Source organism: Bombina bombina, chromosome 2, assembly GCF_027579735.1.
Source record: "Bombina bombina isolate aBomBom1 chromosome 2, aBomBom1.pri, whole genome shotgun sequence".
NCBI lineage: Eukaryota > Metazoa > Chordata > Amphibia > Anura > Bombinatoridae > Bombina > Bombina bombina.
The window spans coordinates 613,725,424-613,743,932 of record NC_069500.1 but is presented as its reverse complement, the minus strand read 5'-3'; the positions used below and the strand labels follow the sequence as shown (position 1 = coordinate 613,743,932).

Below are 18,509 nucleotides of genomic sequence, written 5' to 3'. Positions count from 1 at the left end.
TCATTTCAGACATCACTGGAGGGAAAAGCCATGCCCTTCCTCAGGATAAGACAAATAAGATGAGGACCAAACAAAATGATTTTCGTTCCTTTCGAAACTTCAAAGGTGGTCCCTCTACCTCTTCCCCTGCTGCAAAGCAAGAGTGGAATTTTGCTCAATCCAAGTCAGTCTGGAGACCTAACCAGACTTGGAACAAGGGTAAACAGGCCAAGAAGCCGGCTGCTGCCACCAAGACAGCATGAAGGGGTAGCCCCCGATCCGGGACTGGATCTAGTAGGGGGCAGACTTTCTCTCTTTGCTCAGGCTTGGGCAAGAGACGTTCAGGACTCCTGGGCTTTAGAAATCGTTACCCAGGGGTATCTTCTAGATTTCAAAGATTCTCCTCCAAGGGGGAGATTCCATCTTTCTCAATTGTCTGTAAACCAGACAAAAAGAGAGGCGTTCTTACGCTGTGTAGAAGACCTATATACCATGGGAGTGATCTTCCCAGTTCCGAAAACAGAACAGTGGCAGGGGTTCTACTCGAATCTGTTTGTGGTTCCCAAAAAAGAGGGAACCTTCAGACCAATTTTAGATCTCAAGATCCTAAACAAATTCCTCAGAGTCCCATCCTTCAAGATGGAGACCATTCATACTATTTTACCAATGATCCAGGAGGGTCAATATATGACCACCGTGGACTTAAAGGATACGTATCTACTCATCCCTATACACAAAGATCATCACCAGTTCCTCAGGTTCGCCTTTCTGGACAAGCATTACCACTTTGTGGCTCTTCCCTTCGGGTTGGCCACAGCTCCAAGAATTTTTACAAGAGTTCCATTCCTGGGAACTCTGATAGATTATGCAGATTTATCTCCTCAAATAAATCTGGATCAAGAGACCAGAGACTCTCTTCTTTGGTGGTTGTCACAGAATCATCTATCCCAGGGAATGTGTTTCCGCAGGCCAGCATGGGTCATAGTGACGAAGGAATCCAGCCTATTGGGCTGAGGTGCAGTCTGGAATTCCCTGAAAGCACAGGGTTTGTGGACTCAGGAGGAGGCTCTCCTCCCGATAAATATTCTAGAACTGAGAGCGATATTCAACGCGCTTCTGGCGTGGCTTCAGCTGGCTTCGGCCAGATTCATAAGATTCCAGTTGGACAATATCACGACTGTAGCATATATCAATCATCAGGGGGGAACAAAGAGTAATCTAGCGATGATAGAGGTTACCAAAATAATTTGATGGGCAGAGACTCACTCTTGCCATCTATCAGCAATCTATATCCCAGGAGTGGAGAACTGGGAAGCGGATTTTCTAAGTCGTCAGAAATTTCATCCGGGGGAGTGGGAACTCCATCCGGAGGTGTTTGCACAATTGATTCAGCAATGGGGCACACCAGAATTGGATCTGATGGCGTCTCGTCAGAACGCCAAACTTCCTTGTTATGGGTCCAGGTCAAGGGATCCTCGGGCAGTACTGATAGATGCTCTAGCAGTACCCTGGTCGTTCAACCTGGCTTATGTGTTTCCACCATTTCCTCTCCTTCCTCGTTTGATTGCCAGAATCAAACAGGAGAGAGCTTCTGTGATTTTGATAGCACCTGTGTGGCCACGCAGGACTTGGTATGCAGACCTGGTGGACATGTCATCTCTTCCACCATGGACTCTGCCACTGAGACAGGACCTTCTGATTCAAGGTCCGTTCCAGCATCCAAATCTAGTTTCTCTGCGGCTGACTTCTTGGAGATTGAACGCTTGATTTTATCCAAGCAGGGTTTCTCTTAGTCGGTCATAGATAAATTGATTCAGGCTCGAAAGCCTGTCACTAGGAAAATTTATTATAAGATATGGCGTAAATATCTTTATTGGTGCTAATCCAAAGGCTACTCATGGAGTAAGATCAGGATTCCTAGGATTTTGTCCTTTCTCCAAGAAGGATTGGAGAAGGGACTATCAGCTAGTTCCTTAAAGGGACAGATATCTGCCTTATCAATTCTACTCCACAAGCTTCTGGCAGATGTTCCAGACGTTCAGTCGTTCTGTCAGGCTTTAGTTAGAATCAAACCTGTGTTTAAACCTGTTGCTCCGCCATGGAGTTTGAATTTAGTTCTTAAAATTCTTCAAGGGGTTCCGTTTGAACCTATGCATTCCATAGATATTAAGCTTCTATCTTGGAAAGTTCTGTTTTTAGTTGCTATCTCTTCGGCTCGAAGAGTTTCTGAATTATCTGCATTGCAATGTGACTCGCCTTATCTTGTTTTCCATGCTGATAAGGTGGTTTTCTTTTGCAAGATGTACCGAGTCCACGGATTCATCCTAACTTGTGGGATATTGTCCTTCCTGACAGGAAGTAGTAAAGAGAGCACCACAGCAGAGCTGTCTATATAGCTCCCCCCTTAACTCCACCCCCTAGTCATTCTCTTTGCTGGCTCTAAGCAGGAAGGGTAAAGAGAAGAGGTGTTAAACTGTTAGTTTTATTTTATTTTCAATCAAGTGTTTGTTATTTTTAAATGGTACCGGTTTTGTACTATTTACTCTCAGGCAGGACATAGATAAAGATTTCTGCCTGGAAGATGATGATCTTAGCATTTGTAACTAAGGTCCACTGCTGTTCCCACAGAAGCTGAGGAGTACAGGAAAACTTCAGTGTGAGGAACGGTTTCTTGCTATACAGCAATGAGGTATGTTCAGTCATATTTTCTGCAGAGACTGTGTTAACTCAGAAAGGCTGACAGTGTCCCCATTAGGGGAAGGAGAAGCAGTAATCCTAGTGTTATCAGAGGTTTTTACTAGCTTGCATAAAGGGTTAATTTTTTGTGGCACTCAGTTTGTTATGTGAATTTGGGACAAACGTTTTTGTGTCTGGGAGTAACGTTTTCTGTTTTATGGGACATTTGCATGAGGGTTCTTTGGGGTTGTTTACATCCCACATGGCTTTCAGGCAGGGTTTGTTAGTTTTGTGTAGGCCCCAGCAACATCGAGTGAGGTGGGCGGGGCCTGCATTTACAAGCAGCAAGCAACTTCTCCTGAGGTTCTGAGAGTCTTCTGAGGGACTAATTGAAGCTTTAAACCCCATATTATCGCTTCCTAAGGGCAGGTAGGGCCACAGCAGAGCTGTGGCAAGGTGCTTTAGGGGTTTTAACCGGTTTTAGACACTTATCAATCCGTTTTTTTTCATTTGGGGGTCTATTGCTTTTTTACTTGTGGTGCAATCCTTCTAAAGCTTAGTGGGTACACTGTTAAAATTTCGGAATTTTTGAAGCAATTTTAACCTGTTTTGCAGTTTGTGTATGCCTTTTTTTTCTCTTAAAGGTACAGTACCGTTTTTGCAAATTGTGTTTTTTTCATTAAATAAAGTGTTTTCCAAGCTTGCTTGCTTCATTACTAGCCTGTTAAACAATGTCTGACACTGAGGAAACTCATTGTTCAATTTGTTTAGAAGCCATTGTGGAACCCCCTCTAAGAATGTGTCCCAATTGTACTGATATGTCTATAAATTGCAAACCGCATATTTTGACTTATAAGAATTTGGCATTAAATGATTCTCAGACAGAAGTAAATCAGGTTTCGCCATCTAGTTCTCCCCAAGTGTCACAACCAGTTACACCCGCACAAGCGACGCCAAGTACTTCTAGTGCGTCTAATTCTTTCACCTTGCAAGATATGGCTTCAGTTATGAATACTACCCTCACAGAGGTTTTATCTAAACTGCCAGGGTTGCAAGAGAAGCGCAGTAGCTCTGGGTTAAGAACAAATGCTGAGCCTTCTGATGCTTTAGTAGCCGTATCCGATATTCCCTCACAATGTTCTGAGGTAGGGATGAGAGGGATTTGCTGTCTGAGGGAGAGATTTCTGATTCAGGAAAGATGTTCCCTCAGACAGATTCAGATATGACGGCATTTAAATTTAAGCTAGAGCACCACCGTTTATTGCTCAGGGAGGTTTTAGCTACTCTGGATGATTGTGACCCTATTGTCGTTCCAGAGAAATTGTGTAAAATGGACAAATATTTAGAGGTTCCTGTTTACACTGATGTTTTTCTGATCCCTAAGAGGATTTCGGACATTGTTACTAAGGAGTGGGATAGACCAGGTATTCCGTTCGCTCCCCCTCCTGTTTTTAAGAAAATGTTCCCCATTTCTGACACCATAAAGGACTCATGGCAGACGGTCCCTAAGGTGGAGGGAGCTATTTCTACTCTGGCTAAGCGTACAACTATACCTATTGAAGACAGTTGTGCTTTCATTGGTCCTATGGATAAAAAGTTAAAGGGTCTCCTAAAGAAATTTTTTGTTCATCAGGGTTTTCTTCTTCAACCTATAGCGTGCATTGTTCCGGTAACCACTGCAGCTGCTTTTTGGTTTGAGGCTCTAGAAGAGGCTCTTCAGATGGAGACCCCACTAAATGATATTTTGGACAGAATTAAGGCCCTAAAGTTGGCTAATTCTTTTATTACAGACGCCGCTTTTCATCTTGCTAAGTTAGAGGCAAAGAATTCAGGTTTTGCCATTTTAACGCGAAGAGCGTTATGGCTTAAGTCCTGGTCAGCTGATGTGTCATCTAAATCTAAGCTTTTGACCATCCCTTTCAAAGGTAAGACCCTATTCGGGCCTGCACTGAAAGAGATCATTTCAGACATCAGTAGAGGGAAGGGTCATGCCCTCCCTCAAGATAAGTCAAATAAGACAAGGACCAAACAAAATAATTTTCGTTTTCCTCTTCCCCTGCTGCAAAGCAAGAGGGGAACTTTGCTCAATCCAAGCCAACCTGGAGACCTAACCAGGCTTGGAACAAGGGTAAACAGGTCAAAAATCCTACTGCTGCCACTAAGACAGAATGAAGGGGTAGCCCCCGATCCGGGACTGGATCAAGTAGGGGGCAGACTTTCTCTCTTTGCTCAGGCCTGGGCAAGAGACGTTCAGGACTCCTGGGCCGTATAAATTGTAACCCAGGGGTATCTCCTAGATTTCAAAGATTCTCCTCCAAGGGGGAGGTTCCATCTTTCTCAATTGTCTGTAAACCAGACAAAAAGAGAGGCGTTCTTACGCTGTGTAGAAGACCTATATACCATGGGAGTGATCTGCCCAGTTCCGAAAACAGAACAGTGGCAGGGGTTCTACTCGAATCTGTTTGTGGTTCCCAAAAAAGAGGGAACCTTCAGACCAATTTTAGATCTCAAGATCCTAAACAAATTCCTCAGAGTCCCATCCTTCAAGATGGAGACCATTCATACTATTTTACCAATGATCCAGGAGGGTCAATATATGACCACCGTGGACTTAAAGGATACGTATCTACTCATCCCTATACACAAAGATCATCACCAGTTCCTCAGGTTCGCCTTTCTGGACAAGCATTACCACTTTGTGGCTCTTCCCTTCGGGTTGGCCACAGCTCCAAGAATTTTCACAAGAGTTCCATTCCTGGGAACTCTGATAGATTATGCAGATTTATCTCCTCAAATAAATCTGGATCAAGAGACCAGAGACTCTCTTCTTTGGTGGTTGTCACAGAATCATCTATCCCAGGGAATGTGTTTCCGCAGGCCAGCATGGGTCATAGTGACGAAGGAATCCAGCCTATTGGGCTGAGGTGCAGTCTGGAATTCCCTGAAAGCACAGGGTTTGTGGACTCAGGAGGAGGCTCTCCTCCCGATAAATATTCTAGAACTGAGAGCGATATTCAACGCGCTTCTGGCGTGGCTTCAGCTGGCTTCGGCCAGATTCATAAGATTCCAGTTGGACAATATCACGACTGTAGCATATATCAATCATCAGGGGGGAACAAAGAGTAATCTAGCGATGATAGAGGTTACCAAAATAATTTGATGGGCAGAGACTCACTCTTGCCATCTATCAGCAATCTATATCCCAGGAGTGGAGAACTGGGAAGCGGATTTTCTAAGTCGTCAGAAATTTCATCCGGGGGAGTGGGAACTCCATCCGGAGGTGTTTGCACAATTGATTCAGCAATGGGGCACACCAGAATTGGATCTGATGGCGTCTCGTCAGAACGCCAAACTTCCTTGTTATGGGTCCAGGTCAAGGGATCCTCGGGCAGTACTGATAGATGCTCTAGCAGTACCCTGGTCGTTCAACCTGGCTTATGTGTTTCCACCATTTCCTCTCCTTCCTCGTTTGATTGCCAGAATCAAACAGGAGAGAGCTTCTGTGATTTTGATAGCACCTGTGTGGCCACGCAGGACTTGGTATGCAGACCTGGTGGACATGTCATCTCTTCCACCATGGACTCTGCCACTGAGACAGGACCTTCTGATTCAAGGTCCGTTCCAGCATCCAAATCTAGTTTCTCTGCGGCTGACTTCTTGGAGATTGAACGCTTGATTTTATCCAAGCAGGGTTTCTCTTAGTCGGTCATAGATAAATTGATTCAGGCTCGAAAGCCTGTCACTAGGAAAATTTATTATAAGATATGGCGTAAATATCTTTATTGGTGCTAATCCAAAGGCTACTCATGGAGTAAGATCAGGATTCCTAGGATTTTGTCCTTTCTCCAAGAAGGATTGGAGAAGGGACTATCAGCTAGTTCCTTAAAGGGACAGATATCTGCCTTATCAATTCTACTCCACAAGCTTCTGGCAGATGTTCCAGACGTTCAGTCGTTCTGTCAGGCTTTAGTTAAAATCAAACCTGTGTTTAAACCTGTTGCTCCGCCATGGAGTTTGAATTTAGTTCTTAAAATTCTTCAAGGGGTTCCGTTTGAACCTATGCATTCCATAGATATTAAGCTTCTATCTTGGAAAGTTCTGTTTTTAGTTGCTATCTCTTCGGCTCGAAGAGTTTCTGAATTATCTGCATTGCAATGTGACTCGCCTTATCTTGTTTTCCATGCTGATAAGGTGGTTTTCTTTTGCAAGATGTACCGAGTCCACGGATTCATCCTAACTTGTGGGATATTGTCCTTCCTGACAGGAAGTAGTAAAGAGAGCACCACAGCAGAGCTGTCTATATAGCTCCCCCCTTAACTCCACCCCCTAGTCATTCTCTTTGCTGGCTCTAAGCAGGAAGGGTAAAGAGAAGAGGTGTTAAACTGTTAGTTTTATTTTATTTTCAATCAAGTGTTTGTTATTTTTAAATGGTACCGGTTTTGTACTATTTACTCTCAGGCAGGACATAGATAAAGATTTCTGCCTGGAAGATGATGATCTTAGCATTTGTAACTAAGGTCCACTGCTGTTCCCACAGAAGCTGAGGAGTACAGGAAAACTTCAGTGTGAGGAACGGTTTCTTGCTATACAGCAATGAGGTATGTTCAGTCATATTTTCTGCAGAGACTGTGTTAACTCAGAAAGGCTGACAGTGTCCCCATTAGGGGAAGGAGAAGCAGTAATCCTAGTGTTATCAGAGGTTTTTACTAGCTTGCATAAAGGGTTAATTTTTTGTGGCACTCAGTTTGTTATGTGAATTTGGGACAAACGTTTTTGTGTCTGGGAGTAACGTTTTCTGTTTTATGGGACATTTGCATGAGGGTTCTTTGGGGTTGTTTACATCCCACATGGCTTTCAGGCAGGGTTTGTTAGTTTTGTGTAGGCCCCAGCAACATCGAGTGAGGTGGGCGGGGCCTGCATTTACAAGCAGCAAGCAACTTCTCCTGAGGTTCTGAGAGTCTTCTGAGGGACTAATTGAAGCTTTAAACCCCATATTATCGCTTCCTAAGGGCAGGTAGGGCCACAGCAGAGCTGTGGCAAGGTGCTTTAGGGGTTTTAACCGGTTTTAGACACTTATCAATCCGTTTTTTTTCATTTGGGGGTCTATTGCTTTTTTACTTGTGGTGCAATCCTTCTAAAGCTTAGTGGGTACACTGTTAAAATTTCGGAATTTTTGAAGCAATTTTAACCTGTTTTGCAGTTTGTGTATGCCTTTTTTTTCTCTTAAAGGTACAGTACCGTTTTTGCAAATTGTGTTTTTTTCATTAAATAAAGTGTTTTCCAAGCTTGCTTGCTTCATTACTAGCCTGTTAAACAATGTCTGACACTGAGGAAACTCATTGTTCAATTTGTTTAGAAGCCATTGTGGAACCCCCTCTAAGAATGTGTCCCAATTGTACTGATATGTCTATAAATTGCAAACCGCATATTTTGACTTATAAGAATTTGGCATTAAATGATTCTCAGACAGAAGTAAATCAGGTTTCGCCATCTAGTTCTCCCCAAGTGTCACAACCAGTTACACCCGCACAAGCGACGCCAAGTACTTCTAGTGCGTCTAATTCTTTCACCTTGCAAGATATGGCTTCAGTTATGAATACTACCCTCACAGAGGTTTTATCTAAACTGCCAGGGTTGCAAGAGAAGCGCAGTAGCTCTGGGTTAAGAACAAATGCTGAGCCTTCTGATGCTTTAGTAGCCGTATCCGATATTCCCTCACAATGTTCTGAGGTAGGGATGAGAGGGATTTGCTGTCTGAGGGAGAGATTTCTGATTCAGGAAAGATGTTCCCTCAGACAGATTCAGATATGACGGCATTTAAATTTAAGCTAGAGCACCACCGTTTATTGCTCAGGGAGGTTTTAGCTACTCTGGATGATTGTGACCCTATTGTCGTCCCAGAGAAATTGTGTAAAATGGACAAATATTTAGAGGTTCCTGTTTACACTGATGTTTTTCTGATCCCTAAGAGGATTTCGGACATTGTTACTAAGGAGTGGGATAGACCAGGTATTCCGTTCGCTCCCCCTCCTGTTTTTAAGAAAATGTTCCCCATTTCTGACACCATAAAGGACTCATGGCAGACGGTCCCTAAGGTGGAGGGAGCTATTTCTACTCTGGCTAAGCGTACAACTATACCTATTGAAGACAGTTGTGCTTTCATTGGTCCTATGGATAAAAAGTTAAAGGGTCTCCTAAAGAAATTTTTTGTTCATCAGGGTTTTCTTCTTCAACCTATAGCGTGCATTGTTCCGGTAACCACTGCAGCTGCTTTTTGGTTTGAGGCTCTAGAAGAGGCTCTTCAGATGGAGACCCCACTAAATGATATTTTGGACAGAATTAAGGCCCTAAAGTTGGCTAATTCTTTTATTACAGACGCCGCTTTTCATCTTGCTAAGTTAGAGGCAAAGAATTCAGGTTTTGCCATTTTAACGCAAAGAGCGTTATGGCTTAAGTCCTGGTCAGCTGATGTGTCATCTAAATCTAAGCTTTTGACCATCCCTTTCAAAGGTAAGACCCTATTCGGGCCTGCACTGAAAGAGATCATTTCAGACATCAGTAGAGGGAAGGGTCATGCCCTCCCTCAAGATAAGTCAAATAAGACAAGGACCAAACAAAATAATTTTCGTTTTCCTCTTCCCCTGCTGCAAAGCAAGAGGGGAACTTTGCTCAATCCAAGCCAACCTGGAGACCTAACCAGGCTTGGAACAAGGGTAAACAGGTCAAAAATCCTACTGCTGCCACTAAGACAGAATGAAGGGGTAGCCCCCGATCCGGGACTGGATCAAGTAGGGGGCAGACTTTCTCTCTTTGCTCAGGCCTGGGCAAGAGACGTTCAGGACTCCTGGGCCGTAGAAATTGTAACCCAGGGGTATCTCCTAGATTTCAAAGATTATCCTCCAAGGGGAGGTTCCATCTTTCTCAATTGTCTGTAAACCAGACAAAAAGAGAGGCGTTCTTACGCTGTGTAGAAGACCTTTTTACCATGGGAGTGATCTGCCCAGTTCCGAAAACAGAACAGAGGCAAGTTTTCTACTCCAATCTGTTTGTGGTTCCCAAAAAAGAGGGAACCTTCAGACCAATTCTAGATCTCAAGATCCTATACCAATTCCTAAGAGTTCCATCCTTCAAGATGGAGATCATTCGGACTATTTTACCAATGATCCAGGAGGGCCAATATATGACTACCGTGGATCTAAAGGATGCGTATCTACACATTCCTATCCACAAAGATCATCACCAGTTCTTCAGGTTTGCCTTTCCGGACAGGCATTACCAGTTTGTGGCTCTTCCCTTCGGGTTGGCCACGGCGCCAAGAATCTTCACAAAGGTGCTAGGGTCCCTTCTGGCGGTCCTAAGGCCAAGGGGCATAGCAGTGGCGCCTTATTTAGACGACATCTTAATTCAAGTGTCGCCTTTCCAACTTGCCAAGTCTCACACGGACTTAGTGTTGGCCTTTCTAAGATCTCATGGGTGGAAGGTGAACGTGAAAAAGAGTTCTCTTATTCCTCTCACAAGAGTTCCATTCCTGGTGATTTTCGGTGGACATGAAAATATTTCTGACGGAGGTCAGGAAATCAAAGATTTTAACCACTTGCCGAGCTCTTCATTCCATTCTTCGGCTGTCAGTGGTTCAGTGTATGGAGGTTATCGGACTTATGGTAGCGACAATGGACATAGTTCCGTTTGCTCGCTTGCATCTCAGAGCACTGCAACTATGCATGCTCAAACAGTGGAATAGGGATTATGCAGATTTATCTCCTCAGATAAATCTGGATCAAGAGACCAGAGACTCTCTTCTTTGGTGGTTGTCACAGGATCACCTGTCCAGGGGAATGTGTTTACGCAGGCCAGCGTGGGTTATTGTGACGACGGACGCCAGCCTACTGGGCTGGGGTGCAGTCTGGAATTCCCTGAAAGCACAGGGTTTGTGGACTCAGGAGGAGGCCCTCCTACCGATATTCTGGAATTAAGAGCGATATTCAATGCTCTTCAGGCGTGGCCTCAGCTGGCTTCGGCCGGATTCATCAGGTTTCAGTCGGACAACATCACGACTGTAGCTTATATCAATCATCAGGGGGGAACAAGGAGTTCCTTGGCGATGATAGAAGTTTCCAGGATAATCTGATGGGCAGAGACTCACTCTTGCCATCTATCAGCGATCTATATCCCAGGGGTGGAGAACTGGGAGGCAGATTTTCATCCGGGGGAGTGGGAGCTCCATCCGGAGGTGTTTGCTAAACTGGTTCAGCTATGGGGCACACCAGAATTGGATCTGATGGCGTCTCGTCAGAACGCCAAACTTCCTCATTACGGATCCAGGTCAAGGGATCCTCAGGCAGTACTGATAGATGCTCTAGCAGTACCCTGCTCGTTCAACCTGGCTTATGTGTTTCCACCATTCCCTCTTCTTCCGCGTCTGATTGCCAGAATCAAACAGCTTCGGCAATTTTGATAGCGCCTGCGTGGCCACGCAGGACTTGGTATGCAGACCTGGTGGACATGTCATCTCTGCCACCATAGACTCTGCCACTGAGACGGGACCTTTTGATTCAAGGTGCATTCAAGCATCCAAATCTAATTTCTCTGCAACTGACTGCTTGGAGATTGAACGCTTGATTTTATCAAAGCGGGGTTTCTCTGAGTCGGTAATAGATACCTTGATTCAGGCTCGAAAGCCTGTCACCAGGAAGATCTATCATAAGATATGGCGTAAATATCTTTTTTGGTGTGAATACAAAGTCTACTCATGGAGTAAGATCAGGATTCCTAGGATTTTGTCTTTTCTCCAAGAAGGATTGGAGAAAGGATTGTCCTCTAGTTCCTTAAAGGGACAGATATCTGCTTTGTCTATTCTGTTTCACAAGTGTCTGGCAGATGTCCCAGACGTTCAGGCTTTTTGTCAGGCTTTAGTTAGAATTAAGCCTGTGTTTAAACCTGTTGCTCCGCCATGGAGTCTCAATTTAGTTCTTAAAGTTCTTCAGGGGGGTTCCGTTTGAACCCATGCATTACATAGATATTAAAGGGACTGTCTACACCAGAATTTTTATTGTTTTAAAAGATAGATAATCCCTTTATTACCCATTCCCCAGTTTTGCATAACCAACACAGTTATATTAATATACTTTTAACCTCTGTGATTATCTTGTATCTAAGCCTCTGCGAACTGCCCCTTTATTTAATTTCTTTTGACAGACTTGCAGTCTAGCCAGTCAGTGCCTGCTCCCAGATAACTTCACGTGCACGAGCACAGTGTTATCTATATGAAATACGTGAACTAACACCCTCTAGTGGTGAAAAACTGTTAAAATGCATTCTGAAAAGAGGTGGCCTTCAAGGTCTAAGAAATTAGCATATGAACCTCCTAGGTTAATCTTTCAACTAAGAATACAAAGAGTACAAAGCAAAATTGGTGATAAAAGTAAATTGGAAAATTGTTTAAAATTACATGCTCTATCTGAATCATGAAAGTTTATTTTGGCCTAGACTGTCCCTTTAAGCTTCTATCTTGGAAAGTTCTGTTTCTGAACTATCTGTATTACAATGTGACTCGCCTTATCTTGTTTTCCATGCTGATAAGGTGGTTTTGCGTACCAAACCTGGGTTCCTCCCTAAGGTTGTTTCTAACAGGAATGTCAATCAGGAAATTGTTGTTCCTTCTCTGTGTCCTAATCCTTCTTCTAAGAAGGACCGTCTGTTGCACAACTTGGACGTGGTTCATGCTTTGAAGTTTTATTTGCAGGCAACCAAAGATTTTCGCCAATCATCTTCTTTGTTTGTTGTCTATGCTGGAAAGCGTAGAGGTCAAAAGGCTACGGCTACCTCTCTTTCCTTTTGGCTGAAAAGCATCATCTGTTTGGCTTATGAGACTGCTGGACGGCAGCCTCCTGAAAGAATTGCAGCTCACTCCACTAGAGCGGTGGCTTTCACATGGGCTTTTAAAAATTATGCTTCTGTTGAACAGATCTGTAAGGCTGCGACTTGGTCGTCGCTTCATACCTTTTCCAAATTTTCCAAATTTGATACTTTTGCTTCTTCGGAGGCTGTTTTTGGGAGAAAGGTTTTGCAAGCAGTGATGCCTTCTGTTTAGGTTCCTGTCTTGTCCCTCCCTTCATCCGTGTCCTAAAGCTTTGGTATTGGTATCTCACAAGTTAGGATGAATCCGTGGACTCGGTACATCTTGCAAAAGAAAACAGAATTTATGCTTACCTGATAAATTTCTTTCTTTTGCGATGTACCGAGTCCACGGCCCGCCCTGTCTATTCAAGACAGATAGTATTTTTTATGTAAACTTCAGTTACCTCTGCACCTTATAGTTTCTCCTTTTCTTCCTTGGCCTTCGGTCGAATGACTGGGGGGGTGGAGTTAAGGGGGGAGCTATATAGACAGCTCTGCTGTTTTGCTCTCTTTGCTACTTCCTGTCAGGAAGGACAATATCCCACAAGTTAGCATGAATCCGTGGACTCGGTACATCGCAAAAGAAAGAAATTTATCAGGTAAGCATAAATTCTGTTTTGCGTACCAAACCTGGATTCCTTCCTAAGGTTGTTACTAATAGGAATATCAATCAGGAAATTGTTGTTCCTTCTCTGTGTCCTAATCCTTCTAAGAAGGAGCGTCGGTTGCACAACTTGGACGTGGTTCGTGCTTTGAAGTTTTACTTGCAAGCAACCAAAGATTTCCATCAAACATCTTCTTTGTTTGTTGTCTGTTCTGGAAAACGAGGTCAAAAAGCTACGGCTACCTCTCTTTCTTTTTGGCTGAAAAGCATCATCCGTTTGGCATACGAGACTGCTGGACAGCAGCCTCCTGAAAGGATTACAGCTCACTCTACTAGAGCGGTGGCTTCCACATGGGCTTTTAAAAATTATGCTTCTGTTGAACAGATTTATAAGGCTGCGACTTGGTCTTCGCTTCATACCTTTTCCAAATTTTACAAATTTGATACTTTTGCTTCTTCGGAGGGTATTTTTCGGAGAAAAGTTCTTCAAGCAGTGGTGTCTTCTGTTTAACCATCTGTCTTGTCCCTCCCGTTCATCCCTGTCCTGTAGCTTTGGTATTGTATCCCACAAGTAAAGGATGAATCCGTGGACTCGTCGTACCTTATAGAAGAAAAGTAAATTTATGCTTACCTGATAAATTAATTTCTTCTATGGTAAGACGAGTCCACGGCCCGCCCTGTCATTTTAAGACAGATTTTTTTTATTTTATTTTAAACTTCAGTCACCTCTGCACCTTGTAGTTTCTCCTTTTTCTTCCTGTACCTTCGGTCGAATGACTGGGGGGTGGCGCTAAGGGAGGAGTTATATAGACAGCTCTGCTGTGGTGCTCTTTGCCACTTCCTGTTAGCAGGAGGATAATATCCCACAAGTAAAGGATGAATCCGTGGACTCGTCGTACCATAGAAGAAATTAATTTATCAGGTAAGCATAAATTTACTTTTTCACAGCTGTCTTTGCTCATATTTAACAAGGGTGCCAATATTAGTGGAGGGCACTGTATGTATTATGTTTAATATGACATCTAGTAGCAGTTGATTATCTTAAAAATAACTGCATTCTTATGTATATTTTAATGGAAAAAGGGGAATATCATATGTACAAAGTTCATGTGCATTAAAGGGATATGAAACCCCCAAAAAATATTTTCTGATTCAGACGAGCATTCCATTTTAAGTGTTTCTAGTTTACTTCTATTATTTGCTTGGTTCCCATGTTATCTTTTGTTGAACAGATACCCAAGTAGGTGTCTGGAACACTATATGGCAGTAAATAGTGCTACCATCTGGTGCTCTTGCAAATGGATAACATTCCTGCAAAACTGCTGCCATATAGTGCTCCAAACACGTGCACACTCCTGAGCAGTCCCTACTTTTCAACAAAATATACCATGAGAACTTAGAAAATTTGATAATCGAATTAAATTAGAAAGTTGTTTAAAATTGCTTGCTCTATGAATCATGAAAGAACAATTTTAAGTTTATGATTTTTTTTTTTTATGTTAATTACATTTTATTGCTGATCTTTTTTAAGCATTATTATTTGATTCTTCCTATTAATTACGTAATTATCATAGTTTCAAGGTCAGCTATGTAACCAATGATTACAAGTTTTATATATCAATGCCTTTAAACCATGTTTATGTCGTTAGTCTGACTACCACGCAGACCTCCTTTTGTTTGTTTTTTCCATGTCGTAGACAGACACAAGCATTATTAAATCTCTTGTCTTAGCCATGCCTTGCTCAGCTCCTTCTCTTTAATCCTTGTTAAGGAAAGGCTGACGGGGAAGATTGCACAGCTGACCCTTTCGAGAGGTGTATCTGTTACAGCAATTACTGAACCCAGTAGTTTGAGTGCCAATAAACTAGCTCTCTGCACAAGCTCTAATGCGTTTGTTCCGTGACGTATTGTAATTATATACATTCCTAATTGTGGTGCTTATCCCCTTGTAATAATTGCTAGATTTTGTTTTCTGGTGCTGTATAGAGCAGTTCTTCAATTTGATTGCAGCTCTGCTCATGTAGCACTTAAATCTATTTCCTTCTGCTAGGTCTCAATGTTATGTTTACAGTCTGGGTTTATTGGAACAATTGTAGTTCTCTTACTATTATTTTATACTCACAGGGATTTCTGCACATTAATTCCTAAGCATGGTTGTATTGTAGGGATTCATACTATGTTAGATCCGGCAGAACACAGGGGAGCAGGGGCAAGTGCTTTATCTAGAATTTTGTGAGGGTTTTCACACTTCTTTAAAGGGACATGCAAAGCATGCAGTTTAACCTTCTTGATTTCCAGTATTTAAATATACCTCTTTTGCATGAGAGCGTACAGAGTTAGGCTCAGGAGATGCACACATTTTGAGCATTATATGTATAATAATATTGCAAACACTAGCGCCATATAGTACTCAAGCCGTGCACATTGGTGAGCCTACCTCACTATGCTCTTGTGGAAAGCAGGTACGTTTTTAACAAAGGAGACCAAGAGAACAAAGTACATTTTATATTAGAAGTAAACTGTTGTATCTGAAACATGAAAGTTTTGTTTTGATTTCCATTAACCTTTAAGAAACAGTCAATATGTAACCAGTGGATAACCTCAAGGATGAGTTCCAGAGCTCATCTGATTTTCATTCGTGATACTACACAAGGCCTAAAGGGAAACATTTCTTATTGCTTAAGACCCCAGTGTTGGCTTTTTAATTCTTTATTTAAACATTATTGTACTAAATTGTATTAAAGAAGCTCTATAAGCCATGACAACCCATATTATGCGGACTTGTCCAAAAAGGGGTAGAGGTAGGGTTGCCAGCTCTCATAAAATGTATATTGGACTTCCTGTAGTGGATTTTATCCTGTTGGCTGCAGCCACATACAGATAAATAATTTTACCTCTTTGACTGCCAGTAACACACACACAGTGGTGATTTGGCGCCCTCCTCAACTGCCAGTAGTGTACACACAGAACTGTTGCACGTAACAGTGATTTTTTTTTTAACCTGCTTGGCTGGCAGTAACGGAGTAGTGCATATTCATTGTCAGTTGTGGTGCAAAACGCGTCAGTTGATGTCACAGCTCTAACTGCACAACCGCTCCATTCTATGATTTCATGAATTTAATTGTGTTTTTCAATAAATATATAGTTTTTAATCCTAAGACAGTGCAGGGTGGTCTGACTTTATACTTCTTAACACACACCTGTCTGGTTGAGATTTCTGAAGTTCACTGCTCCTCACCGAACCAGGAACAATTAATAGATTTGGCTTCTTTCGGGAGAAGGTGATATACCGGCATCTCTAATGACCCAAGGTACTGGTTTCATTTTGTTGACTACGCTACTACTGAATACTGGAAATCTGGCAATCCTAAATAGATGTTACTTGTGATACTAGCAGTCTATAGGACATGCGTGTGAGACTGGAAACATTATAAAGGGCAAAATTTACCTCACGTGCAAGTGGACAGGTTTACAAGTAGTAAACCTGTCTGCCTGCATAGCACAGCAAAATTTAACCTTTTGTGCAATGCCACTCCCTGCTCTGGAACAACCAGTTGCACTAGAGAAGGGCATGTCAATCACCCTGAACAAGCAAGTGTTGGGGTGATTGATCTTGCCTCCTCTGAGGTTCCCCCTCTGCTTCTTACATATGCAAACCTGCTTCACATAGCCTAAAAAGCTGTAAATGCAGCTTAATAAGTTTAGCCTAAAGTATATATATGTTTTTGAGTGCTCTGGAAAATAAATGTTACGTTGATGGGGGACTTGCAACATGATATATATTACTGCCAGTTTCAAGGCTAAAGTAAGTCACACCAATAAGTCTTTGTGTTTTACCTTTTTTATTTCTCTTTTAGTCTTCTTGAGAGCACAGATGAAGAAATTGCTGATAAAGTAAAAACTGGACTCAAGGGCCTAGTATCCAGACCAGAAAATTCAACGAACACAAAAGCTGTTGAGGCCTTAATAGAAAAATTAAATTGTCCCAAGTGATTGCGTTTGCTTTCTCTTTTGTATGGATTTACTGTCTGTGTAAGATAAAACCTATAGCATGGAATAGCCGGTTTCTACATGTGGAAAACACTTGTAAGAATGTTTTATATTTATAAGTAAAAGTCCTTTACCAACATAAACTGAGTCTTCTGTTTATTTTAGTATGATTAGGTTACCATTAAAAATTCACAGATATCACTGATCTAAAGCAAAATTATTAAATTATAAATATTAACTTTAAAAATCAACTGAAAAGCATTAACTTTTTAGTATAAAGTGCCCTAAAGACCAAAAATCTCTTTAATGTTATTTTAAGCACAGTTGCAGAATAATTAGCTAATGTAGTGGTTACTTGCCTTTTTTTCTTTTTCTTTTTTTTTTAAAGATGTTTTTTTTTTTTTGAGCTATAAAAATTATAATAAAGGAAAATACAACCCATGGCCACAGAATTTCATGATGACAATTAGCAGTAAAGCAATCAAGAAATATGTAGGTGTTGAATATTCCAACAAGAAGACCATATACATAGTATTGTTAGTTCATATGTTCTAAATGCTAGGAAAATAGAGGCACAAGTCCTAATCAACAGGAACATAACATTACTATATCATATCAATCTACACTTATATATTGTGAATCGGACACAAGACAGACATTAAAAAGAAACAAAAAACTTCTAAAAGAAAAAAACATCTATTGAACATTTCAATATGTATGATATAAAAAGAATTCCATTGTAACCGACATGGTCTAACACATGGGTAGAGGGGAAATAAAAGGAGATTAGATAAGTTGTAGATGTATACTGGTCTTATTACTGTGAGGCTCTCACAAGCCATCAACATGCTGAACCCACCTTTCCCAGATGTCCCATTAGCTTTCCATCCTACCTTGTGCTCTATAGAAACGTCTTTCCATGTTAGCTAAGTATTTTATTGTAGCTATTACTTGAGTCATGGTAGGCAGATCAAAATTCTTCAATTTTGTATGTGGACAATGAAAGATCCCACTAAAGGATGTATTCCAGCATCCAGGATGCAGCAAGTTCATTTGCACGAGTATTACAAGTTGAATGTAAACACGTTTGTTCGATCACAATCAAATTTTAACACGCATCGACTCAGCACAACTAAAAACCTTGCGTAAAGGGTTGGGGCTAAAAAAAAGTACGCTAAACAAAACCTAAATACATTAAAATAAACTGTTACACTCATATAAACACTGTCTGATAAAAATGAGTCATATAAATAGTCATAAAATATTTTATATGGTACATGGTACATTCCATTGTTCTTCACATACAGTACAATGTTATTTTTCTTTTCCAAAATACTTATATATATATATATATATATATATA

The 18,509-nt window shown here is 41.7% G+C and overlaps 1 protein-coding gene across 1 annotated transcript in view; it reads left to right on the top strand.

The window, feature by feature from the left end:
* The window catches only part of PUM3 (pumilio RNA binding family member 3), a 322,615-nt gene extending 305,326 nt beyond the window's left edge, over positions 1-17,289 (top strand). Inside the window, 1 exon segment of the mRNA XM_053702542.1 lies at positions 17,014-17,289. Coding sequence (XP_053558517.1) covers positions 17,014-17,149 — 136 coding nt within the window. The 3' untranslated portion in view covers positions 17,150-17,289.
* Positions 17,290-18,509: the final 1,220 nt, after the last annotated feature.